Here is a 27,584-nt window from a genome sequence, read left to right as displayed (position 1 = left end):
GATATCTTTCAGACCATTTTGTACAGTTTTTCCATCTTTATAATCTTACCAAAATTCTTTTTACAATGCATCGGATATTCTTGCTAGTTCTGATTGCTATTGAAAATAAATAAGGAAATGACTAACAGTTCACTACTAACCACTTTTTTTCTCTCTTTACTTTTTCCTTCCTGCTTTCTAGATGAGGAAGAAGGCAAGTTCACATACTTGTTTTGTTTTTAGACTTAGAATATTGCTGTAGTCTGGGGATGTGTCTGAAGGGGTGGGGTCAGCGGCAGACTTGCCACTTTCTTGGTACACCAACCTCTGCTAGCACACTCCCCCACAGGCCAGAGAGAGGCCACCTGACCCTCAGAAGACAGGCTTTTACAGGGGCTTGTACTGAATGGCTCTGCTGATACTGTGTTGTCTATCATCCAAACGTAAAATCCCATTTCAAAATGGTTTTATTTCTAAATACTGAGCACTGTTACACATATGAAGATAACTGCATGTCTTAAAATTTTATAGTATATGAAGCCCTGAAAAGAGCCAGAGAGATGAACAAAACTGAGTATCATAGAAATTATTATAATAGCTACAAAGAAAACAGCAATTTTCAACCTACATAGACATCAAACTTAGCATTATCCAATTTTCTCCTGTATTTACTGAACACAAAAAGTTAATTGGAACAACAGTCATATCTACCCAGATGGAAACCTTTCCATTCTTTTTTTGTAAAACAAAGTAAATTAAGCCAGATTAATTTTATTAAAGCCAAGCTCTAGTTAAGTTTATTAGAAATGGCTCTTCATTAGTCTGAAATTGCTGCTTTTTTTGGAACTTGGAATAGTTTTAAATAGAATTCTAACTCAATCTGAATTTAGCTTTCCTCATGATTTTTCAAGTTTTGTATGACCAGTTTTGAAAATCTCTTTCTTCATCTGAATATTTAACCCAAAGTACAAATTGCATGCTTCCTAAAATAACAATTTGGAAATAATAGAACCATGGATCAGTCATTTAGAGAAATTTCTGTCTTCTGCTTTGTGAACTGTGCTAAATCAATGTTTTACAACTGTAAGACTTAAAGAAAGAATATAATGGATGCTTTTACGATCCCTTCTTCCAGGTCACCAGTCATTCATGGCTCCTTCTTGTAGTGTTTTGCACTGCCCTGCTGCTTGTACCTGCAGCAATAATATTGTGGACTGCCGTGGGAAAGGTCTTACTGAGATCCCCACGAATCTGCCGGAGACCATCACAGAAATGTATGTGCTCTAAAATTCCTTCTTATCACTGCACCTCCTGGGTTTATCATATCTGATTAATTTCATTTCTTTAATGTATTCATCTCCATTCTGTTTGATTAGGGACCTAGAATACTTTTTCTTACATGTAGAATTAAAAGAAATACAGTGCAAGAAAAGAATATTATTTTTTCTTTAGACTATTTAGAAAAAAAATCCAAATGTGTGTAACCAGTCTTAAACTTTGTGTTTGTAGAATTCCTGTTGTCCTTTAGCAACTCAGTACAGTGGGGGGTGGGGGGTGGGGAATAGGGACCCAGATGCACTGAATAGAAACATAGACAAAAGATCACGAGGTAACACATTGCCTGGTCAAGAACTTGAGTCCTAAAATAAATCCACTATTTCACAGGGGTGGCAACGAATCAAAAGGAAAATCACCCTGCGTTGTAATGTCAAATACAAAGATCCTCTTTAATTAGAATATATTTTATCCTAAGTGATTACCTCTGTTAAAAAGCTGAACTCCCATGAGGAAGTATTTCAAACATACTGAGTATACAAGTGCTGAATGCATTCCTGTATCCTTGTTAAAGCTAAGTCATGTAAATAAAACATGATCACATAACATGTAAATCTAAATGCATTTACCATCCTGGGAAGTTGGTACTAGGGAAAAATCTTTATCTCCATACACATTATTAATGAAAGTACCTCCAGGCACTTATCCTATTGCATTACTGCTTTATAGGTCAATTCAAAAATATAACTGAATAATTAAGTGTTTTGACTTTTTGATTGAAATATTCAGGGACCTCTACTTCTTGCAATAGAGGAAAACAAGTACATGGTTTTAAAAATTGCTCTCTCTTCTATGCATTTATTTCATTGCTACATTAGTATTATTGTTTATATGAAAATATCAATAGCTATACTACGACTATTTATAGTTTCTGACATGTGCTGAATACCAAACATCAGACATGGTCCTCTGCAGAGATGGACAATCTGAGATTTGACACAAACACCAAATAATATGTGTACATGGTAGTAGTGTTCTCATCTATGTGATAGCTTGATCCACACAGATGTCATTTGTAAATATGTCCTTAGCTGAGTTCTGGAAGTAGAATTATGTAATGTTTGGAAGTGACAAATGGTATCTTATGCAAGAGAAGTAAGGGCAGGACAGAGAGGGGGGTGAATATCATCAACAGGGATCATATTATTGAACCTAATTGCGTAATAAACTCAACTCATGGTGAGACTTCAAGAAAATAATGTCCAATCAAATAATCCCCATCTAACTTTCAACCACCCTGAAGATTCATGAGAAGCCAGTAGATAGCATGTAGTTAGTGGTAAAAAGACACAGTACGTTTGTGAACTGTCAAAGTGTATATTTGTATATCCAGGCACAAGTATTCATTCAGTAAATTAAACCACCACAAATTCTCTATGGCGTGTCTCATCAAATGAAAACGAATTGGTATCCAATTTAGTAATTACGAAATGACGTACAAAGTAAGTAAAACGTTATGTGATAGACACATAAAGTTGTGATAGAAAGCATTAAGTTGACGAGGATTTCTAGTGGTTAAAGAAAGTTTTAGTTGAATTTCCAGGGTTACTTTGTGACATCGTGATGCTATGTTTTCAGTTTACTTATCTTCGATGATCTTGTCTCTTCGCAAGCAACTAAGGATTGCCATCAGTTTGCAGTAACACGTGTAGCTATTTGTAGTTAACATACAGAGAACATGCCACAAATGATAAAGCAGTCAAGGGATTGCTGCCCAGGAAAAACACTTGACTGAGGCCTGGAGAACGATAGGTGTGAAGGGAATTAGAGATGAAAGATGGGATTTCTCCATCAATAACATATCGCACGCATTTTTTGGTAAGGGACAAAATGTAAGATGCAATAAAAGAGAAACTCTCTTTGCTTGGTATTTCATAGGTAACAATGTAGAAGTCAATAAAATTTGACCTATAACTTGGAGCTAATTCAAAGTGTCTTGATAATATATTACATTTTAATTTTTAATGTGTTTGGACAAGAATTCTTAGATGAATTCTAAATAATTAGTCTGAGCTTTATTTCACTGATTCGTCAAGCCAGGAAGCCTAGTAAGAGTCTAATACATTGGTTGAAGGGAGCAATCCGAAGTGAAGAAACTATTGGGTACCCGTGGAATGGTGAGGCAGAAGCAGATATGATAGCTAGTGCAGAAACAGAATTAGTGGGATTTGGCAGATAATCAGATGCAGGATGGGGAACAATGGCCCGAGCTTCATGCCAGAGTGTCAAGGACGAGGAACTGGGTTGGTTGTGCCTATGAGAATTAGCGGATCTGGGAGAAATCTGGGAAGAAAGTGAGTTTTCAGTTTGTAAAGCACTGAACTAGGAATGGCATGTATACAGATAGTAAAATGATGCTGGCTTTAATAATTGTGGGATAAGACAAGGGCTTGAGATGACAGTTTGAGGATAATTGAAATAACAGTGTCTAAGTGGATAGAGTTTATCAAATGGGAAATTTGAAGGAGAGAAATAGAAGAGAAGCCCAAGGACCTAAATAGCGACAGCAATAAGCCTCACTAGGGAAGATAGCAAGGAACCAGTAGGGGCGAAAAAAAAACAAATGCAGAGGCAGGTACAGTACCACATTGTTAATGCACCAACTCAGGTATGTAGGTGGTTTTGGAGTTTGACCAGTGTTTAGTACTGAAGAGTTCCATCTTGACCTAGAGATAGTAAGTCAGCCACTTCTTCATGGTAATAAAAAGAAGGTTGGGAAGCGATGGTATGGAGCCAATGGAAGACTAGGGCTGAGTGAAAATTCTTTTTAAGAAGTTGGTTGTTACTCTAGAGAACAAACAGATTGTAAAGGACCACAACCTGCAAATATTTTTTTAAAGTAGAGCATAAAAATAAACAATAGAAAAGTTTTGTGAAGAAATGAGAGCCTGAGAGTTTGCAAAGACACATGGGGATAAAATCAGTATAGTCACAGAAAGCAAGGGATCAGATGTGATCATGAGAAAGTAGAAAGCTCTTGTGGCATGTCAATGGAAGAGGTATTTGTAGACAGTACATTGGAGGTCATATGAGCCATTTGAAACGGCTAATCCTATGTAGTCTATTTTTCATCACAGCACTTTTCTTCTACTTTGTCTGCTTTATGAATTTTGTATAATGAGTAGCATGAAAGTTATACAAATCATCTATCCCAGTGGGTTTGCCTGTATGGAGGAGTTGACATGTCAGGTAAAACAAAAATAAATCTGTAAGTAGAGACAAAGGCATATGTGAAGCTCTAGGTGAATTTTACTTCTCTGATTATTACATTATCAGCTTTATCAGTAGAGCATCTGGTAATATATCATATTGATCTTCAATGGCAACAAAATGCCTTCATTATCATTTGTTAGTGGCATAACTTGCTAGCTTTGTAACTCCTTTCTCTTAATTAATCTTATTTCTTATAAGAAAAGAGCGCACCGGTAAGATTAATTAAATATGGAATTCATTTTTAATCTTTGAAGATTTCAGATTCTTAACACATGGACTGAAACTTAGAGACATGCCTCACATTTTTATTCAAATATTTTAATTAGCATTTTATCAAACATTATCTGTAGAATTTCTTCATTTCACACCATCAGATATTTCAGTAATGTTGATTTCTTGCTGTATGAAATTTTTGCAACTGCCTTATAATGTATTCCTAATAAGAAAGAAAATACATTTTTACTATTTAGGAGTGATCTTACTGTAAGTATGATTAGAAAAACCTAGATTTTCTTGTAAGTATAAATTCATACATTGATATATGCCCAAACTTTTATTAGTTAAGCTGTAGATTAGAAATTGATGGTGTAAGAACTCAAGTTGTTTGAAGGCAGAAAAATAGAAAAAAAAGCTAACATTTATCCAATATCTGCAAAGTTGGGTACTGTGCACAGATCATATCAATTATTTTTCTCATGGACCTGTGATGAGAGTGCTCATAAGATAAAATGAAATAGGCCCTGGGGTATCAGTGGCTCTCACCTATAATCTTAACTACTCAGAAGATTGAGACATAAGGGTGGCAGTTCAGAGCCAGCCCAGGCAGGAAAGCCTGTGAGACTCTTATCTCTAGTTAACCACCAGAAAACCGGAAGTGGTGCTGTGGCTCAAGAGGTAGAACGCTTGCCTTGAGCTGAAAAGCTGAGGGACACTACCCAAGCCCAGCGTTCAAGCCCCACAACTGACAAAAAGAAAAAGAAATAGGAAAAGTAGAATGTGCAAGATAAATACTGTGTGGTTGTGCATATTCTGATTAATTAACTGACTGCCCATCTGGGATTTGAATTCAGATCTTTCTATCTGTTAGACGGATATATTACCACTTGAGTCATATCCCTATCCCCAGATTTTTCATGTCTTCCTTACTAAAACATGAATTTTTCACAGACAGAAATGTGCTCTTTCTGATCACCACAGTGTAGTAAATGGCAAATGTACTACCTTGGCACATGGTATGATGTCAACACATCATGCTGTTTAAATGCACTACCAAGAAATTTATGTAAAGCAGACTTGTCTCTGAGAGGAGAGATGTATTAACCAGTATTAGTAACTAAAAGTATCCCTTTCTTATTGAGAAAATAATGCTGTATAAGCCTACACTCAGGAAAAAATACTGAATAGAATGTTTAATATAATGAGCTACAATAGGACTAGAACATTAACAATTCATTAATTTTCCTTATTGCCACACTAATTTATATCCTGCTCTCTATATGTTTTCAAGATCTTCTTCTCTGTCCTCAGCTGACCAACATGGCAGTTCAGAAGTTCACTCATTGAGATATGTGAAGGAATTCAATCATCTTAAAATGGGTCATAAACATCTTCTTCTAACGCCATGCTTCCTCTCTTTTGAAACTAATAGGCAGTTAATTCAGATCTCTAGACAAAGAAAGTAACTAAGAAGAGTTAATTTATTTAAAAAAATTCAGCTGTGAAGTGGCAAAACAAAAACAAAACAAAAAACCTAGCCTCCATGTTAGATTTACTTAAATCCAAAGCCCCCGAAAGTAGACATAGGTTGGGCTTGTTAGAAAATTGTAGAAAAAAATTGAAAAGAAACCAGCAAGTAAGACATTCAGAAGAGGATAAGAGGAACAGTAAGTGCTCAGGCCAAATGGGAGACAGGGTCTAGAGGATTGCAGTTTGAGACAAACCCAGGCTAAATTGTTCGTGTGTCTCCATCTCAATCACTAGCTGGGCACAATGGTTTATACCTGTCATCCAAGCTGCGTGAGATGCTGAGGAGATCAGGAGAACATCATAGCCAGACAAACCTAGGGGAAAGGGTTTGCCAGATCCCATCTGAACAGGAAAAGTGAGCATCACAGTGCTTGCTACTATAGAAAGCAAAAATAGGAAGATCAAAGTCCAGATCTGTTTGGGCAAAAAGTATAACCTAGCCTCACAAAGGGCTAGAGGCATGGCTAAAGCAGTTAAGCTTCTGTCCCAAAAGCACAAAGTCTAGATTTCAAATGCCAGTATCACATCAAAAAGAAGAAAAGATGAAACCTATGATGAGAACTTGGAAGTTGAAAGTTGAGCTTTAGGCTGCAAGAATGTTTGCAACCCTGTGAACTCCTTCGTGTTATGCGCTGCCCACAGCCTTGAATATAGTCATCTTCCCCATCCTTCTTGCTTTTTTCTGCCTCAGGGTCTTGTTCTGTTGTCCGGGCTACTTTGAGAACTTGTGATCTTCCTGCCTCAGCTGTTCAAGTGGTTGAAATGCTATCATGACTGGCTTCCTGTTCTCCACTACAACCTCTCATAGTTGCCTGAATCATATCTGCAGGGAGCATATCACAGTTTAATTTCATATTTTGGTAACTTTCCAAATATTAACTTTGATGGAAGCCAAGTCCTATCAGTGTTTTGTTTTCTCCATTTCTGCCCCACTGTGTAGCATGGCATGGGATGGAAGGTGCATGTTGCTGGGGGTAGGTGGCGGGAGTCCCACCACAACCTGGAGAGTTTCCACACAGCCTTTTTCCTTTCATCAGAATAAAAGCAAAAGCAATGAAAGGATATGGACTGAATGAAGAGAGAACTGTAGTGAGAAGCGTTGAATGGGTACTATAAGATAAAATTAGGTGTATTAAAAAGAGGCTCTTGGACTGTTCTCTACATTTGCCTACTTTGAACTCTGCTAGCTGAAAACCTTGTTCTCAAAGTGATGTGACCTCTAGGGAACATCTAGGCACCTTCTGGTCCATAGCAACAATATCATGAATAGCAAATCGACTGCCAGTATTGCGATAGCATTGTGAGGTATGGAATTTTGAATGGGCTGTGATTAGAATACCACCGAGCAGACATTTTATTCTCTTCTATGCAGGGATAGATTTTCTGTGGCATAGTACCTTTTCAAACCCCTGTACAGAAATTCCAAAAACTGTGGCAACTGGTTAGCAAGCCATAGATTGTAACCATTTCATATGCATTGTTTACCTTTATGCCCTCCTGTGGCTGCCGGTGGCAGCCTCCACAGCTCTTTGCCTTTCATTTGTTTGGAGGAAGATCAGAGAGATCCTCAAATTTGGGGAAGGTAAATTCTGCTCTTCCAAAGTTGCAGGATTCACAGAAGTGATCCTGCTCTTAAGGGAGAGTGAGCGAAGCAAATAAGTTGTAAAGAAAACTCACGTTGTTGCATCTACTTGGCTAATCTATTCTTTGCCAGTCCAATAATAGAGGAAGAGGAAGTCTCTTGCAAAACATTTCATCATGCTGAAGTAATAGCTGGGAGGGACTTTTTCTTTCTTCACATTCTTTTGGATAATTTGAATGGATATTTATAGAGAAATAAAAGTAACAATGAATCTCAAGTGCTACTTCTCTGCAAATTAGGTTCATGATACTGAATACAACTTTTTGAAATGTCATTTGGGTTTGGACAAATTCTTTATCAACTATATGTTAAACTATTTGCCCATTTATGGTTTTTAAGATATTGAATCCTTAACTTTATTAAATTATATTTATTTACTTTTGAGTCTAGGGATCTAAAGGTATTCTAAATTGCCTGGGCAATTTAGATTTGATGAACTTGTTTTTAGATAGTCCATTCTGTATAGTCTGGTTTAGAAGAAATACAAATATTCATGAAATACAGAAAAGACATACAATCGATCAATTAGCATGCAGTTAATAACATCCCAAGTAATTATACAAGTATCATATGTAATTGGATGATTTTGCTTTCATTCTGACATTATTAAAATGAATATGTTATACTTTAATTCTTCATATGTAAATAGCTTGAGTTTGCTATTTGGACAACATTGATAAAAGCATTTAAGTGAGGCAAATGGTAGGACGTTTTATGTAGTTTATAAGAAAGAACTGGTCTATCTGACTTCTTGTTGAATAAGTTAATAATTTAAAAGTGAAACTGGTTTCACCATGAAATGATTTATTTCCCTATGAGTTAAGAAAATATTGCAAAAGGGAAAAATCAAACAATCATATGTAAGTTCTTATGTTTACTGAAGGATATTAATAACTGAAGTATTAGATAATTTTTTCAGTTTAATTTATTTGTAATGTGTTTGCAGCTCATGGACTACACAGAAATAGCAAACCTACAGCATGACTTTGTCTTTGAAATTTTTGTTTTCAGAGTTGTTTCTTAGACTCATTAATATATAAAAACAATTTGGTTTTTGAAATACATGTAACACATTTTTAAAAACATCTTGTGTCATTCTTAATACCCTCTATGAGAAAAAAAATTGCAAAAAGAACTTGTTCATCTTACTTTTTTTTGTAAAATAGAACACAGGAAGCTGTATACCCTAAAGGCTATTAAAATATTTTTATTTTTTATCCTATAGAAAATAATTGCTTGTTGTCATAAAAATCTTGTTTCAAAGCTAAATTCCTAAACTTATTGAGAATAGAAATGAGGTCCTTATTGCCTAATTACTATCAAAGAACAAGATTTACTTTTATTAACTAATATCTTTTTGTCTAGATATGCCATTTAATGAAAAGTTTTAGAATAATAATGAAAAAAGACTCATTAAAGTATATTTAAAGTCTAAGATTTCAACTATGGGTGTGTATCTACATATATACATATATATTAGAAAAATACCTTTCTAGTTATGAATAGTCATAAATAGTCATAAAGTAACTTTATGTAAAACATTTTAATTTAGCTATTATCCAGAATATTTTTTTATTGTTCAAAGTTTTAGAGTTTGTTTCCTGAAATTTTCATATCATGGTTTTATCCTAGGGATCCAAATAAAGACATAATAACTTAGGGCCCTACAGAATACAGAGCCTCAAAATATTATTTAGTATAAAAAGAGTAGTCTAGTGTGTTTGTTTAGAACAAATGTTTCACTAATTCATATTCACCAGCAACCACAGTGGAGTATTTATAATATAGTATAGCTCCATAATAACACTGTATAAGATAACTTATGAAAAATACATTTGTAGATCCATAGATGCATTCACCACTAATCACTTGGGGTTTTCTTGTTTATTTTGGCAAAATTCCCAACTATGTATGTGTATCTGAGAAATCATGACCATTAAAAAAGCAATTATCTTGAAAAGGTTGCAAATGTTTGTTTCATACAGAGAAAGTATTTTTTTTATTTAGACTGCATGCTTACAAGGAAAAATTATATTTATGTTCTTTTCTGACTTACATTTTATTTGCAGACATATATGAGTGTATATATGTGCATATTTATTTATATGTGTGTGTACATACATATGTGTCCATATATTCTTTATATGTTGTATACACAGATTGATACTTATCCTTTTTTGTTGAATTGTGTGTTCATTTAATTTAAAAAATCATAATTGATTCTTTAAAAAAACAAGATTTAATCACACTTTTGGTAATATTTGCTAAGAAGTGAGCAGCTATATATAAGGATTTATGGTTTACTGAAATTATGAACCTATTGTTTTCTGAAATCAATGAATCATGTACTTGAATTCATTTTTGGCATCAATAAAAATTTTAATATTCACAAGCACACACAAAATAGTCCTGCTGACTCCTGTTATCTTAGTTATATAGGAGACAGTGGTTTGGAGAATTGCTGTTTGAGGCTAACCCATTGAAAAAATTTTTCAATACCCAACCTGATTATGTTTCCCCAGCTGTGACAAGAAGTGTAAATAGGAGGATCACAGTCCAAGCTTATGAGTAAATAAATTTAAGATGATATTCAAAAAATAACAAAAGAAAAGGGGCTGGGGAATGGCTCAATCTAGGAAGCATAAGGTCCTGAGTTTAAACCCCAGTACCCATATTTGTTAAATAAAGAGTAAACATGTATTTAGTTTTGTCTTTCTATAAATGCTAAAAGACCAAGTGAGAAATAAAAGAATCATTTCTGTACTATAATATTTTGAATTGAATTTACACTGAGGGGAATGTATCCTAGAATGACATCAGAATAAAAATAAACATAATTTTTAGACATAAGTTATCCTAGGACAGGGATGGCTGAAAAATCAATTAGTATGGATATAGTCTTGAAGCAAGTGCTAGCCATATGCAAAGCATTTCCCTCTAGAGGCCAATATTCACTCGACTGTTGAAGATACTTATTAAATTTCCAAAAGTTCTAGGGACTGCAATTACAAAACAGATATAATACTGGAGTTTAAAATATGCCCGGTCATTTTATGAGGGTCCTGTGAAGGACTTCAACTGATAAAGTAACTAGAATTAACTTTACAAATAAATATAAAATATTTACTTTGGAATTTGCATGAAATAACAAATGCCAAAGAATATTGTGGTCTCTTTGTCAGATTCAGGGCTGATGTTTACCTCTGAGGAGATACTGACCATAGAGAACAATTCAGGGTTCAGAAGCCAAAATCACTGCACCCAAGCCATTTAATATATGTTCTAGTACCTGGTAGCAGTTTTCTATTTATATTATAAGTAGATGGGGAAAATGCACCCCCCCCCGAAAAAAAATACTAATCTCTCAGCTTTTTTGCTATGTTTTATCCACAGCTGGGCTGTGTGTAATAGATACTCTCAATCTAAATTCTAGGCTTACTAGTTTCTAAGAGAGTATCCTAATTGGTGAAAGTGATTTACCCATGGCAATCATGGAAACTTCAACCATCTTGATCTGAATGATGGCTGGTGTAGGTACCTCATAGGTGGTCACTGCAAAGCTGGATTGCTAATTGGCTTGAAAATAGAATTTATACATATTCATTTCACACCAGAGATTGTCATGTTGAAATTTTACCTGTGTGGCATTGGTGACAGTTACAGTGCAGACTTTGTATTGCATAATGCAGTATATTATATATGCAGATACTTGTGCACGTACAGATCCATAAATTGTTACTGCCCCAATTTTTGGACAAGGAAAATACTACATATTTTCTCTATATCTCATTACTTTTTCACAAAACATTCTAGTAAGTTCCATTTTCACCATGTTGCCTAAATCCAAGCCACTCATGAAAAAGGAAGAATAGCTATAATAAGACACATAATGCTACCGAGGGATGCATTGGAACTTAATGCAAGTCGTTCTGTACAAAGCTCATATTTCTACATTGTTCGTTTTAGGCCATTTTTAGCTTACATTAGTTATACAAAGAGTGGTGTCATTCCTTTATTTTCTATTCATAGACTTTCAATCACCAAAGAAAGATTTTTTTGATTATCTACAAATAGAGTAACTTTAAAATATGTACTAAAGAGGGCTATTAACGATTCATTATATAAATGTTATATTGTAAAATTTTTCCAAAACTGATTGAACTGAAAATGTAAGAATAATAAGGATTAAATGCTAGTGTATAGAAAGTATAATTTAAAATAACCTAATAGGATTTACTATCAACATCATCCCAATGAGGTGGTGTACTTTTTTAATTCCCCATTCATAGTATAGCCTCATTTTTATTAGATGGAAGATCATCTTACTGGTAACCACAGCAGATTATTTTATATGTCACTGAGTCAACAATCCACAAGTGATACAACTGGACTCCTCTGAGCTGCTAAACATTCCTAATTGCCATGTTCTAAGAGTTCCCAGGAATAGTGAAGAGGGCGATTCATGATTGTTCACAGTTGATATTTGAACCAGAAGTGGTAAAACATTGTCTGATATTAATTCTGTAGGAATTAACTGCAAAGGAATAAAAACTTGTACCATAAATCAGCAATAGGAAAAGGAGGGGGAAATGCTAGGCTAGGAAACACCAAGGAAAGAAAGCCAACTTCTATTGACTAAGCATATACACAACATTGTTTTGGAGGTAGCAGTTACAAAAGTGTTGACGTTCTCATTCAGTTAAGCATGCAACTAAAATTTCTTTATTGGTTTGAAGAAGTAGTAACAACCATCTTTTGGAGATTGATAGGTAGCTGCCTGCTATATATAATATATGTAATTATATATATATATGCATTTATGTAGATACACTTATCCATACATACACAGTGATAAAATAGTTTGGATGTGATAGCATAAATGCAGTAGATATAAGTGTTCTAGTCACATTTCCATGAAAAATATAATTTTCTACACTGTATATCTTGTAGAGGATATCCTTCCCTATTCTCTTTGTTAAATTTATTACTATTTTCAAAATAAAAATATTTCCCTTTCTCGGAAGGATTGGCATTTGGAAGCCTCTTAATTATGACAAGTTTCATCCTGTACATGAGCATATATCTTAGCCTTTCTGCTGTTTTCTTAACCCTAGAATGCCTTTAATTAGCTTCTTCATGGAACAATGGATTCAAATTTGCACTCTATAAAATCCAGCAGATTCTATGTCAATAAAGGAGAAGATTAGAGGATAGCAGAGTTAGAAATTGTAATTTTTTAATTTTTTTAACTTTAACCTGAAAATTGATATTTTTCTTTGTCAATTGTTGGTTGAAATACTTTTCCATTTCTCTAATACAGAGAAACTATTTGAGATGGATGTTGTTTCTAGTCCATCAATGATACTATAAAGGTTTTATAACAAAAGGAAGACAGTGAATCCTAAAATCCCAGTATGTCACAGGAAGTATACATTAGCTTATGGTTTGTACACACAATATTTGAAAATATTTTTAAAAATTGTTTTATCTCTGGAAGTGAGCGCATTTTTATGGTTGAGATTCTGTCTCTAAATGTACAGTGAAGTAGTGTTTGTCTTAATAGACAGCTGAGGCAGTGTAACAAAATCACAAATAGCTACTGAGTCAGTATAAATATCACTACCTGATCTCTTTCAAGTACTTGTTTTGGAACAAGTTTGAAAGTAAGCGGAAAAGTAAAGAAAAGCAAACAAATCCACTGAGCACCAATTCAGCTTTTTGTTGTACCGTGTAGGGTGTTAGTGAAGCAATTGCAATGTGAAGATTAAGCCACGGGGCGTTACAGCAATGAGCAATGTAATATCACTATCCTGTTTTAGAATCAATATTTTCACATATAAGCTCTAGTGCTATTTCAGCAAGAATTATTGTGATTTTATCATTTATATAACATTTTCATTACATATTTTAAAAAATATGGCCTTTAGTATGTTTTCTGTTTTGTTTGTCTTACTAGGTATGTTTACTAATGAAATTAATTTTATATTAAGCATCAATTATCATAGCAATATATATTTTCATGCAGCTAGAATAATTTGTGTTTTTATGTAAGTAATCTGGGATCTGAGACTTTAATAAATGATAGAATTAGTGTGGTCACATTTTTTAGTTCAGCATATTAACATTTTGAAGTTTCAGTGGTGAATGCAACATTTGGAAAAATTTGCATCAAAGAATTAAGCTGTGAAATCTGTTTGAAAAATGCAGTGCTTCATCTACAAAAGATGAAGTATGAATAGGTCTGCATTTGCTTACAGTGAAATTCCAAATATACGACATAATTTTCACAGGGAAGGAATAAAATATTTAAGCATTAATGAAAGATTGAAAAAAATTTACTGGATGCTTTATATTACTCTTAAAGTCCTGAAATGATACTTATGAAAATGATTCTTATATGAAACAATCTATTTATGAAAAAAGAAATCTTCCATCACAAAGAATTGTTTTTGTCATCATAATATTATATTGCTGAGAAAAAAATCTTTAACACATTGGTATGAAACATTTTTGGATTCGATGAAAGTCTCTAGATGACATTCTATCCATAGCTTCTTGTTTTTGTGTTATTTATTACATAAAACTTAAACATTAATTATAAAAACGGGTCACAGCCCAAACATTTTGTAAACTACCAATTCAGTGTATACTAATCAATAATGTAACAGTGAAATGATTTAAATGTTCTTTACTACATTTAGAACATTTCAAATTAATCCTCTTTCTTAAGACCTAGATAAATAAGATAGGTGTTAAATCCAAATTTTCTTCATATGATTTATTTCCTGTCTTTTGGAGTAAACTTATCCCTTCAGAGCTACAGTCCATTGAGCAGAAAATATATACACATATGCAAAAATGCTTTTAAGTTTGTATTGATAAGTATATACATGTGCATAAATATATATACATTAATATGCATATATGTACACAAACGTATAGATGCATGCTCATTTATACACAGGCAAATGTATATATTTTTAATTTGGGCAAGCAAATGCATCTCATGCCAGGTAGTGCACCAAAAAGGACTTACTATGAAGAAAATGCGTTGACCAATTGTAGGAATTTGGCAGAGAGAAATTTTGTACCATCTCCAAAGCACCAAAGATGAAAGAAAGCAAAGTTCTAATGTGGCTCTTAGTGGACAAATTTCACAGAGGCCAGTTCAGTGGCAAGGGAGCCTGTGTTCTGTGGCTTTCTGCAGATGTACCTCTGGGATTCAGAGTGGAACAGTGGAGGAGATGGGTGGACAATGTTTAGGTTGAGATAATGGGTCGAGAAGCAGCATTTTTTTGTTGAATAAAAATATTCACCATGTGACTTAATGAAATCTATTTGGGGTTTTTATAACTAGGAACATAAAATTCTTCTCTCTGATAGCAGGACCATAGACCAGATGATGCCAGAGTTATTTTCAAATCAGGGATTTCAGTGGGCCACAAAAGTAATAGAGTTCTGTTCGAATGCATTTTGCAGCCATTGTTTTTATATAAAATATTCACATGATGACAGAGACAACAATCCAGAGTCTCCTACTGAAAATCTCTACAGCATATATGGATTCGGAATTTCAAATTTTGTCCCGTTTGAAGATTCAAAATGACATGGGGAATATACTAAGTTTTTCTACCTAATATCTTGCCATAGAGGAAAAATGGTTTTGTAAAATTCTATATTCAATACTAATTTTCTTTGTGAAAGAGTGATGATTAGCTTTTAAACAGTTTTTAAACTGAGTTTACTGTGAATTTCTTTTACTTATCTTTAGTGTATTAACATGTATTCTGGCTGGGGACGTAACTCTCGTAAATGCTTATCTAGCATGAACACTCCCCTGGATTTGATCTCCACAAGGAAACAGAAGACAAACACAGAATTATACTAACAAGTTAGCTGGTTAAAAATGCTGTCTCTCTTCTCAAGTGTGTAGACTACAGAGTGATGGTCTGGTTCTGCTTTGTCTTTTCCTTTCAGTCTTGCTCCACCTTTAAGGGAAGCACAATTAATTTTAATAGTCCCTTTTGGAGAAGAGAAAAGAAACAACACTAGCTTTTTCTTGATATGAATCCTGAGTGGAAATTAAGCATAACTTAGAATACAAGCTGTCATTTAAAACTTGGATTTTTTTAAATTTTATTTTAGACGCTTGGAACAGAACTCAATCAAGGTCATTCCTCCCGGAGCTTTCTCACCATACAAAAAGCTCCGAAGAATGTAAGTGAATATTCTAGAAAAAAGAAATTTATAAAATTATACAGATTATCCACATGCAAGGATAACTATAAAATATTTTTGAGTTTGACAGTTTAAGCATATTAAATTATTGGACTATCTGTTGTCTAGTTCTATAATAATATGTTTATTCTTAGTAACTAAACTATGTCATTTTTTGAAGTTTTCTGCAATTTCGCATATTAATTCACAGCAGGTTGAGTGTATGTGGTCCATACATAAAACAAATTATAACCCATTCCGTTCCTTAAAATAAGATATGGCAAATCTTTAATATGAACTTAAGGAAATAGCCAATAGTTGGATTTTAAAAGTGTGATTTATCTTTGAATTTATGATTCTTCTGATGTTCAGTTTTATAGAACCCTTGAGAAGGGCAAAGCCAACTTATAGAACCCATAAATTTCCTTCTGCTACAGTAAACCTCACTGCATCCTATTTAATTTAACCTAACCTTATTTCTGATCTTAGTGACCTGAGCAATAATCAGATCTCTGAACTTGCACCAGATGCTTTCCAAGGACTCCGCTCTCTAAATTCACTGTAAGTATCAGTCTGCAAAGCTTTGCTGAAGGACAGAAGAATCTACAAAACAGCATGGTGGCCAACGTTCAATTTAGGCTTAGGAAAACACATGAATCGTGACTAATATAAACTAGTACTGCTGGATCTCATCATTTTTATGGGGGACCACCCTCTGTAACTAAAATGGGCCAGGTTTAGGAGTAGGTATTTTATGGTTTGATAGTTTTGCTGTTAATAAAGGAACCTTAAGCTGCGCTATTTGTAGAATGGCGGTTTCCATTTGAAATAAATAGAAAAGTTCATTTTGCTCTTGAGGATGCTCTATTTGTGGTCTCTAAGTCCATTGACCCTGGCCTGAGGACTCTGTCAGTTCTTTTGAAAGGATACACAGGGTGCTGGGCTCTAGAGAACAGGTAAGCATAGTGAATGACCACTCCATTCTACTCCTTCTTCCTAACAGTTTTAAGCTGGTATTTGACCACCAAAATTCTATCTGCTGAAGGAAACTAAACTATTTTTGGCCAATGTGTGTAAGCCCTCTCCTAATAGATAAAGTGACATGTTTGTTGTCATTATAATTTGGGTTATTCCATTTATTATTATTTGATGTAATTAATGTAAGACAAGTCTTTATTAGCAATGTAGCTTTCAAAATGCATCTATTGAACCGTTTCATCCTCCAGACTCTTTTTCTCACTGAGACAGTAACAGCATTTTTATATTTCACATTCTCTTAAGAAACCAACACATTTTAATACTTAGCATTTTCTGCAGTGTTCACTGTTTTCCCTTCTTAAGTCAGAGCCTTCCCTTGATATTAGCAAAATTAAAAGTAGTGTGGCATTATAACATCTTCTGTACGAGAGGGTTTGTGGCTGGCACAGATAGCTATACAATAGCAGTTGTTGAATAAATTAATCAAAAGGTATTGAACTGAAAATCCTGAGTCACTGCCAAATTAATCTACTCCCTTCTGTCCCCTACTGTCCTCTCCTCTCTTATTCTTGACCTCAGACAATACATTGATACATTTTACTTTTACTTAATTTTTCCCACCTTACCCCTGACATACAGAACTTTCCCTTTTGTTCTTTCAATTTTAAAAAATCGTTTTCTTTCCGTAATTCATTTGCCTTTCTAAAGGAAAATCTATGTCCTATACAAATGAAATTTATGTTGTACTTTACAGCCCCAATACTGGTTTCTGAACAAATGGGCTGTCTCTTCACACCATGTAGCACCCAGCTTTACTTATTCCCTTGAGAGTTTTCTTCATTTATTGTCATCCATCGCACCTCACTCTGACATCTTAAAAGGGGAATAGCATCTCCCTCCCTCTATTCATCTACCTTATATGTTATTTTCTTCCTTTCCACACAGAAATAATGTACAGCTGCCAAACATATTAATTATTTAGATTGTTATTTCAGCTTTTTCCTGCATATATCATGACATGCTTTTATTTCTCTTCCAAAAGAATATCTTTTTACCTTGGGAAATAATATATGTTTATTGTACAAGCTACGAAAATACCAGAAGGTATATAAACCCAAATTTTTAACACTTCTACATGGTAAAACACTTTTGTTCTGCTTGTATGGTTACATATTTTCCAATTGATATAGTCTTGTAATACAGTGCTGTAAAGTACTACTTGTTAATTAAAAAAATTAATGTTATAGCACAAACACCTTCACATCACTAAATATCCTTGAAAGTTTGAATCTTATTGAAGGAAAGCATATTAACAAATTCTTATTTTTACATTGGAGGCATTTCGTGCATGGTTAATTTTTTGCTGTTACAAATTTTGCTGTGACTGATATTTTATATGTAAATATTGTATGGTATATCATTCTTTTTAAAAAATTGAGCTCCTAAAATAGAGTGCAAAATGGAGTCAAGTTAAAATTTAGATAAACATTTTATGACTGTTGTTGAAGTACACTAACAAAAATGTTCTCCCAAAATATAATTCTGCCTTCTTTGACACATAGCTCTTATGCTCACCTTGAAAGACTATAAGTAGATAAGACATTGTGTTGTGTGCCTTTTACAAGTGACTGGTGTAAGTCAACCTTTCCATTCCACTCCTTTGCTCTTTCTATTGCCTATTCATTCCTTTTGTTTGATTTAGTCCTTACTTTATTTCTTTGCTAATTGATCATCTTTTTATTTGTCAATTCAATGTTGAGAAAGATCTGCTAGCTCCTTGATGCATTTAATGTCTCCACTTTATATCTGAACAGAGTTACATACCGTGAGAACTCATTCAGGTTTATACTTCTTGGGGGTTATATATTTCTTTTTTATATTAATAAGTTTTTTTTTAATTTAAATTTTATTTTATTTTATTTGAGAACATACTGTACAGAGGGGTTACAATTACATTGGCAGGATAATGCATATATTTCTTACCAAGCATTGCAGCCTCCTCCTTTGTTTACCCTTCACCTCCCTTCCCAGCCTCCCCCCTCCCCCCCACCCAATCATACCCCCCTCCCCCCCCACACCGACATTGTAAAAATTGCTTTGACATGACATTTTGTAATTCTCCTTGTTGCAACAGGTCCACCTGAATCCTTAAACGACTTGTTTGTCCCCATCTCCTCCACATGTTATACTGACATCAAATAAAGTGAAAGTGGGGGTTACACTGTGGGGGAGGGACATACAAAGCAACAAAGAAATAATCTTATAAATGCGTTAGAAACACATGCATGAAAGAAACGAAAACATTAAAATACATATTTTTTATTGTGAAAATACCGTTACAATTACATGAGCAAGGTAATGAGCACATTTCTTATTAAGAAATGTACTCCATTATTTCCACTTACCATCCCTGCCCTCCCCCCCCCGGGGTTATATATTTCAAAACTCATAAATCTATATTCATGATCACTCTTCTAAACAGATCTTACAATTCTCAAAAATATATATTGTATGTTTAAAATAAAAGTCCTATCTTTATATGGATTTCTTCTACCATTGACCAATATAATGAGGCCAGAAGTTGTCTTTAAAATAAGTGTGCATATATTTAGTGTACATATGCTGTGGTCTCATTGCCTGTGAATTATTTACATATGTATATGTGTGTATTTGCACAGGTGTATAGGAAAGCATATAATTTAATGGAAAAGATTATGAAAGGGCAATTAAATTGTTATATGAATTGAGATTAATCTTTTTCTTTGTCTTTCATATTTTATATAGAAACCTACATATGAACTATAATGTAACCAAAGACTTTTATTCAATTTTACCTGTTACAATGTGTCAAGGTTCAACTTACCTGCTCTATTCTTGAGTACATTCATATTAGATGAATTTGTTATGCTTGTTTGATGGCTGATTTTTTTTATTTTAATGTATTTCAGTGTCCTCTATGGAAATAAAATCACAGAACTCCCCAAGAGTTTATTTGAAGGACTATTTTCCTTACAGCTGCTGTAAGTATCTGTTTGCTTCAGATCTGTTGAGGATCTACTATACCCAATATTATATTTTATTAGTTTACCTTTTCTATTTTGATGGAGGCTTCAGACAATTCAACCCCAAATGATGCAACTAAGTAAAAGGGGCAAGATTACTCAAGTAAACTTAACATTGGTTGTGGCTGTTTGCTTGAAATTACAACACTTTGAAATGGACCCAAAATACCTTTCTCTACACTGTCATTAGCATATGAACATTAAGTGTATATCATTATGAATTTGTGTAACATCTGCCCTTGTGGCATCCAGGCCTAATGTAGTAAATTCTATGTAATAAAAGAGAATGTGCACTTTAGAAAGCAGAAGCTAGATGTGGCATACATCTGGAATCCCAGCAACTTGGATGTCAGCGAGGCCGAGGCTTAAAGGAGCAGGGTGGAGCGGCATGGTTCATGTGATAGTGTACTTGCCCAGTGTATAGGAAATGTTGAGCCTAATCTTCAATGGCAAAAAAATACAAAAGGAAGGAAGAAAGGAGAAGGAAGGAAGGAAATAAAAGACAATGAAAGGAAGGGAAAAGAAGAGAAGGAAATGGAAGAGAAGGAGGGAGGAAAAGAAGGAAGGGAAGATTAAAAAGGAAAGAAAAAGAAAATAGAAAAAGCACATTAAATATGAAGAAATGAGAGAGCTAGAAATTGGGAAGGATCAAAAATACAAACATGAAAGAGAGTGGTGAGGGAAGCTGGAAAGAGGAAACATTTGAGCAGATCAAAGCAAAGGGACTAGCTAGCCAGGCAGATTATCTGGGAGCAGAATGTTGGATGAGAGGATTAAAAAAAAAAAGAACAAAAGACCTGTGTAGCTGGACCACAGGAGCTAGGAGGAGAAAATGAAATGTGCTAAGTTCTCAGGAGTGGGTAACCTATCCTGTTGAGCACTGTAGGGCTGGTGATTGTAAACTGACTAAGAGTAACTTGAGCTGATGTGTGTGCTTTGGAATAATTACTCGGGCTGAAAACAGACTGAATTTTCCCAGTGAGTGATCGGAGAGGTTTTCATTGTGCTAAGCATCTTCAACTCTAGAGACTGAGTTGCACCTAGTGTTGTCTATTATTTCCTTCTACAGCCTCCTTAACATATATTTAGCCAATTTCGTTGGATAGGTGAATAAATATCACAGATGGAGATTCATTTGCTCTTGCCTGTTTGGTTTACTCAGGTAAACCTCAAATCTCCAGCCCTTTCTATCTAAGATTAGTATTTCCGGTAGCATGTCATTGTTGAGATGGAAACAAATGTGTTTCTTGGCCACATTGCCTGAAGAAGTGGAAAAGCTTACAACCACGCTAGAGCGGGTGCCATGTTGACCTTGTACAACTATCTGATCATGCAGATTACTGAATGCCAACAAGATAAACTGCCTCCGTGTAGATGCTTTTCAGGATCTGCACAACCTGAACCTGCTCTCCCTGTACGACAACAAGCTGCAGACCATTGCCAAAGGCACCTTTTCAGCTCTCCGGGCTATCCAAACGATGTATGTATAGGAAAATCCAGACCAAATGTGACAAGCCTTGACTTTTTGTTTTGTTTTGTTTTACTCTGAACGTGGGAGTTGAGGCCCACGCAAGTTCCATATCAAGCTGTTTCTGTCTGTTACAAGGCATCTGGCGCAGAACCCCTTTATTTGTGACTGCCATCTGAAGTGGCTGGCGGATTATCTCCATACCAACCCCATTGAGACCAGCGGTGCCCGCTGCACCAGCCCCCGCCGCTTGGCAAACAAAAGAATCGGACAGATCAAAAGCAAGAAATTCCGTTGTTCAGGTAATTTCTAACTTCCTCAGACATTTCCCTGGGGACCTCCCCCCACAAAAAGCAAGTCGTTCACCCCGAGATTTTGCCTATAAGGCTGATGACCAGACCTTGTAGCACCCCTTTCTTGCCCATGAAGAAATAAAGCAGGAGAAATGCGGGCACACCCTCCCTTGTCTCCTAGCCAGCCCTGAAGTAGCCTAATGAGTCAAGTGGAAATGGTGCCAAGAGGCAGTTATACGACATTCATAGGGTTTATAGGTAGTCAGGGCCTGTTAGTGCACTTGAAATGCCTTTAAAAATATGTGAAGTCTCGTGTGTGCTGTATTATTATTCTCTTTGACCGGCTTCAAATAATCAGTCATGTTTTCGTTTCTTCAGAGTCCTGAGACTCGGTCAGGCCCAGAAATAGGAGGAAACTGTCCTCAATCCTCTAATTGTACTTTGGTCACTTTACATTCTCTTCTTTTGAATAGCACGGCGGAGACACATGTTTGTTTGTTGTTGTTGTTTTTTTATTTTAATTCCCCAAACCCAACTTTGAATGTTACATTGGATACAGAGCTAAATATAAATTCAACACTATTGCTATTATGTAGAAGACTGGATATTGACCATACTTGTTTTGAGACAGTCTTTTATCTGTGTTCTGATCACTTAATGTATTATCTATGTTGTGGGGGTTTTTTTGTTCTGTTTTTTTTTTGTTTTGTTTATGGGGGTTTTTTTGGTAGTTTGCTACTTAACTGTTACAGGCTATTTTACGTTGGGCAATTAATTCATACTAAAAAGCTAATATCAGAACCAGGCTGTCTATATTGTTCATGATAATAGATGCATTTGTTATTCACTGTACATTATTAAACATTAGTGAATATGCATTTTTCACTTACCTATGGTAACTGTAGTCCATTCTTAATCTAATATAACTCATATCTCTGCTTGCTGACATTCAGGTGCATCTTCTATTTTTTTCTCTTTTTTTTTTTTATTTAGCTAAAGAACAGTATTTCATTCCAGGTAGGTTTTGCTCGGTGGTAGGACTAACAGCAGACACCCTTTCCTAGCCTTATGAAATATGGCTTCTAAACCTTTGATATGCATGCTCTCGAAAGAACACTGAATACTCTATAGATAGAGTGACTTATGCATAGATCACCTGTAGTGTCTTCCTGAATACCTGAACTTTGCATGCAGCTTCTGATGTTCAACATTATGATTAAACTCCCACATTTTTTCCCCTCTCCTTTTTACTTTGGCATATTATCTACAATTCCTCACAGTAGCTAAAAATATTTGAACCTATGGCTCTCTACTTAAATCATTTTCCTCTCTACATTATATATCAGATCTTTCAGGCTGTTTTTAAAATATAGCTTACTGAGCTAGTTTTAAAGACAGAGCCTTTCTGATGTCAAAGAGCTAGCTCTCCATGAAATCAGTTATAAACATACAGACCTGAATGTTCAACAGGAGAATTGTATTTTTTAAGTCTTTCACATTAAAGAAAGCATTTTGACTCCTATTGGTTTACCTTTTTATACCAAAACATAAAAAATAAAAATAAAGAAGCCTTGTGATGATTTAACTGCACTGGTTCCTTATTTATCTGTGACTTTGCAATCTTGCCTGTATGGACTGAGAATATGAATCCACAATTAGAATATTGGTGTCCATCAGGAAAACCTTAGAAGATCACGGTACTAAATGCCTTGAATTATTTAGGCAGATGGATTAAATGCTTCTAAGAAAAGTAATTGTGTTGTTTTATGACCTCATTTCAGTTCAGCACACTAAAGACTGATGGTCTGAGAACTAGCTCTTTACACTGCATTCTATCAGTTATTTCTCTTGCCTGCCAATTGTGTAAAATGTCTCCTGAATTGTTTTAAATCATTATGTTAAAAATATATGTTAAGTATTGATTGGCAACATTTACCATCTTCCTGCATATATTTTAGACTACAATGTGTTATAAAAGCTGTAAACAAAATGACATTTCTACAGTGTCAGGCTACAAAACCATCTTTACTTTCTTATAAAAACTTTGGGTTTGGGCTGGGAAGGTGGCTCAGTGGTAGAGCACTTGCCTTGCATGCCTGAGGCCCTGGATTTGATTCCTTAGCACCTCATAAGCAAAAAGAAAAAAGCCAGAAGTGGTGCTGTGGCTCAAGCAGTAGAGTGCTAGCCTTGAGCTGAAGAGCTAAGGGACAGTGCCCAGGCCCAGAGTTCAGGCCCCATGACTGGACCCCCCCCAAAAAAATTGGTGTTTGATGGCTATTTTAAGGAGATATTTATTGTTTGTAATTATTGAAGTATAATTGAGATATGATTTGCATATTTAGGTATAGTACTTATTCTGAATTGATCAAGGAATATTTTATATTTTATGTTCATTTGACTAACATGTAACAAGTTGAATAGTTGATTGGCCTTCATTGGTAATATTTGAAATGTATTATTTTGTTGCATAATTACAAATTGGAAAATCATGGGATAGTCTTTATCAAACTGAAGAAAAGCCATTTTCCAAGTTTGGAATAGCATATCAACATGACTTAAATCCCAAATTGTAGCATTTCATGTATCTCATTATTATCAAATCATTCCAACTACTCTATTTGAATATACTTTTTTTATTATTTACTTTATTCAAAATGATGATTAAAATACCCAGGACACAGAATGATTCTCTAGGCTTCTACTTCAATGGACTTTTTAACTATAGCCCTTAAGGATACCTACGATTGGTTGGTTTTCCATTCATATTTAGGTATGTACTTGCCAATTTCTATTCTATACAGCATTCTAAATACTAGTGATACATCTTGCAGAGAGTCCAACTTTTTAAGGAAATTGACAAGAATTTGACGTTCTTTGCATCTTTTATGCCATTACTTTTCCCATGAAGCCAGTGTGCTTCCAAAAATTACAGATTATTCAAAGCATGACAAATCCATCCTCCCATGCTGTTGCCCTACAATTGACAAGCTTAAAAAAAAGACAAAAGTATAGTTTGAGATATGTGCCTATTAACCTTAATTGGGGTTACTCTTGTCTTTCTTTCCTTCTTTGGTGATTTTTATTTTTTGCAGGAATTCACCACTTGGGCTGTAAGTAAAAGTGTCTGATCTGAAACATGATATCTTCCCTTTTCAATCCCTGATGTACCTTCTTGTCTCAGTCTTTTGCGCCTTTTTCTCCCCTCTCTTAGAAGTAAACCACAAATCTTCTGAGCTTTCCTGCTGTCCTTGTAGCTTTTACCTTCCACTCCTTGCTCCTGAAAGCTACGGTCTCCCTTGCGCAGTTCTGAGGAACATTGGAGAGGCACCTTTGAGTCTTAGCCCCTTCTTTGTGTTTCCAGGAACTCTCCGGTAGTAATACTCTTACTATGGTCATACACATTCTGCAGGAAGAATGCATGTCATGTAAACAGTATTATTACGTTTCCAGAAATGTCTGTATAGCTTTGTTCTCCTGCTTCCCTTCATCTCTCCTCTTGGTCTGACCTCTGGCCTAGTGGTTGGTGTAGTGATAACGTAGCGAGATTTTCTGTTGTGCTTGATTTAACCATGTGGTTGCGAGGTATGAGTAAAACATGGTTCCGTCAAGCACCATGGAACGTCACGCAGCTTTCTACAGCATAACACGCTGCTGAGGCTCCAATCGGGATTTACTTGTCTCTTTGCATAAAATCTAAATGGCAAACAAACAAACCAAAAAAAAATATCAAAAAACCCAAAGAGGGCTCTTTAGGTACTTCTGAAGATTATGCGACAGGGCTAGAACAATAAAAATGCACAGAAAATTGCAAAACAAACAAACCTGAGGACATGTATTTGCCTTGAAAGCCCTCATTTGTTAATGTTATAACACAGGACGATGTTGATCACTGGAGATATTTTCAATTTTTGACTCAGAAAAAAAATGAACGTTGTTTTCTTTTCTTTTCTTTGTTAACAATACATAGCCATTGTGTGCTTAAGTTGTTGAAATAGTCTAGAATGGCTCAGAACTGGATCAGCAGAAAGTACGGCTGTGAAAAGCTCAACTTTATTAATGTTTTTCCTGTCATGTGAATCTGGTCACTCTTTTTTTTCCAGAAAATTCCAAGCCTTTCTTGTAACCCTCTCCTGACCAAAATTCCCTAAGTTGTCTCCCCGCTGCATAATCTATAGCCTTCTTACTCTTTTCTGCCTACAAGTTAACAAATATTCTGACTTTTCGACTCAGTATCTTTCTCTTTATTTTTGGTTTGAATCCTCCGTAGGTACAGAAGATTACCGATCAAAATTAAGTGGAGACTGCTTCGCAGATTTGGCTTGTCCTGAAAAGTGCCGTTGTGAAGGGACCACAGTAGATTGCTCCAACCAGAAACTCAACAAAATCCCAGACCACATTCCCCAGTACACTGCAGAGCTGTAAGTTCATTCTAGAAATCCCTCATTGGGCTTAGAAAAGGACTAAAAGTATCGAAGAAGAATAATTTTTGTCTTGCCACTTTTATTCCGAGTATGTGCATTTATCTTGATATATATACATAGCCCTGAAAGTAGCTTGTCTCTGTAGAAGGAACAATTAGTTGATTCAGTTTACACTTAATGAGTATTGGAGTTTTTGAACTTACTCTGGGTGTCATCTACACGCAAAGCCACTTCTAAGAACTTAGTTTAAACATAATGTATATATTCCTTACAGAGATAAGTGAAATTGGATATAGTTTAGTGTCTACATTTTACATCTTAGTTAAGTTTTTGAATCTAATCAAAGGAGTCCTTTTTGATCCGTGTTACCACTTCACTGACTCACAGACAGAAAGATTCAGCAATGGACCTGCAGCCAAGGGCAAAGTGTCCGGTTTTGTTTTCCTCACTAGTAGACAGCAGAGCAAGGAAAACAAAAGGCAACTGTGATGTGATTTATGTTTACAAGCCTCACATTGATCCTGAACCTAACATGTACTAGATGTGAAAAAAAGTGTGTATGTGGAATTATTGGTTAATTCTGGGACCAACTAAGGATTCCATGTATTGACTCTTACTTATATAGTGCTAGTGTCCTAAACATAGAAGGAAAACACAGAATGTCTTAGCAGTGTGTGTATAGTCCAATGTAATGCTACAAATTACCAGATGGTGTTCTTCAACGGAGAGGCACTAGTGGAAAAGAGTTGGTGAGAATGTTCTAGACATTACTGAGGTAGAATTGGTTTTGATGCTTTTTTTTCTTCTGACCGCCTGAATCTTAATATGAAAGAATGCTTATAAGACCATTTGATGACTAAAATTTGACTGCAGTGGGAAAATACTTCCCATAGATCTCTGTGTTAATTGCACGATATCGTCTTATTTTAGTTATTGTCATTAAATAATGGTATCATTTATTCTGATAAGTAAAAATGAAACTCCTCCACTGTCACTGATCATGTAACCTGCAGTCTTGTTTCCCTAGGCGTCTCAATAACAATGAATTCACAGTGTTGGAAGCCACAGGAATCTTTAAGAAACTTCCTCAATTACGTAAAATGTAAGTGGTTTAGAGTGGTGGTTTTCAATAGCTGTAGTGTTTTGTTGTCTTTTCCCTATGCCTTTCAGGTGAGTGATAATTCATTTTATTTAGAAAATATTAAATAAAGCAGGAAATCTGATTTAAAA

At 35.0% G+C, this 27,584-nt stretch overlaps 1 protein-coding gene across 2 annotated transcripts in view; it reads left to right on the top strand.

The window, feature by feature from the left end:
* The window catches only part of Slit2 (slit guidance ligand 2), a 307,698-nt gene that overhangs the window by 209,926 nt on the left and 70,188 nt on the right, over positions 1-27,584 (top strand). Inside the window, exons 9-17 of one of the 2 annotated variants that reach the window (XM_070012747.1) lie at positions 1,115-1,253; positions 16,061-16,132; positions 16,622-16,693; positions 20,059-20,130; positions 21,509-21,652; positions 21,779-21,942; positions 22,927-22,950; positions 26,201-26,351; positions 27,382-27,456. In XM_070012747.1, the coding sequence (XP_069868848.1) occupies positions 1,115-1,253; positions 16,061-16,132; positions 16,622-16,693; positions 20,059-20,130; positions 21,509-21,652; positions 21,779-21,942; positions 22,927-22,950; positions 26,201-26,351; positions 27,382-27,456 (913 nt within the window). The remainder of the gene's footprint in view (positions 1-1,114; positions 1,254-16,060; positions 16,133-16,621; positions 16,694-20,058; positions 20,131-21,508; positions 21,653-21,778; positions 21,943-22,926; positions 22,951-26,200; positions 26,352-27,381; positions 27,457-27,584) is intronic. The other variant, XM_070012748.1, reaches the window with a different exon arrangement.

The sequence above is a fragment of the Dipodomys merriami genome, unplaced genomic scaffold (assembly GCF_024711535.1).
Source record: "Dipodomys merriami isolate MVZ:Mamm:240054 unplaced genomic scaffold, mDipMer1.0.p SCAF_9, whole genome shotgun sequence".
In the NCBI taxonomy this organism is placed as follows: Eukaryota; Metazoa; Chordata; class Mammalia; order Rodentia; family Heteromyidae; genus Dipodomys; species Dipodomys merriami.
The sequence above is the reverse complement of the archived record's forward strand: the minus strand, read 5'-3'. Positions and strand labels throughout refer to the sequence as shown.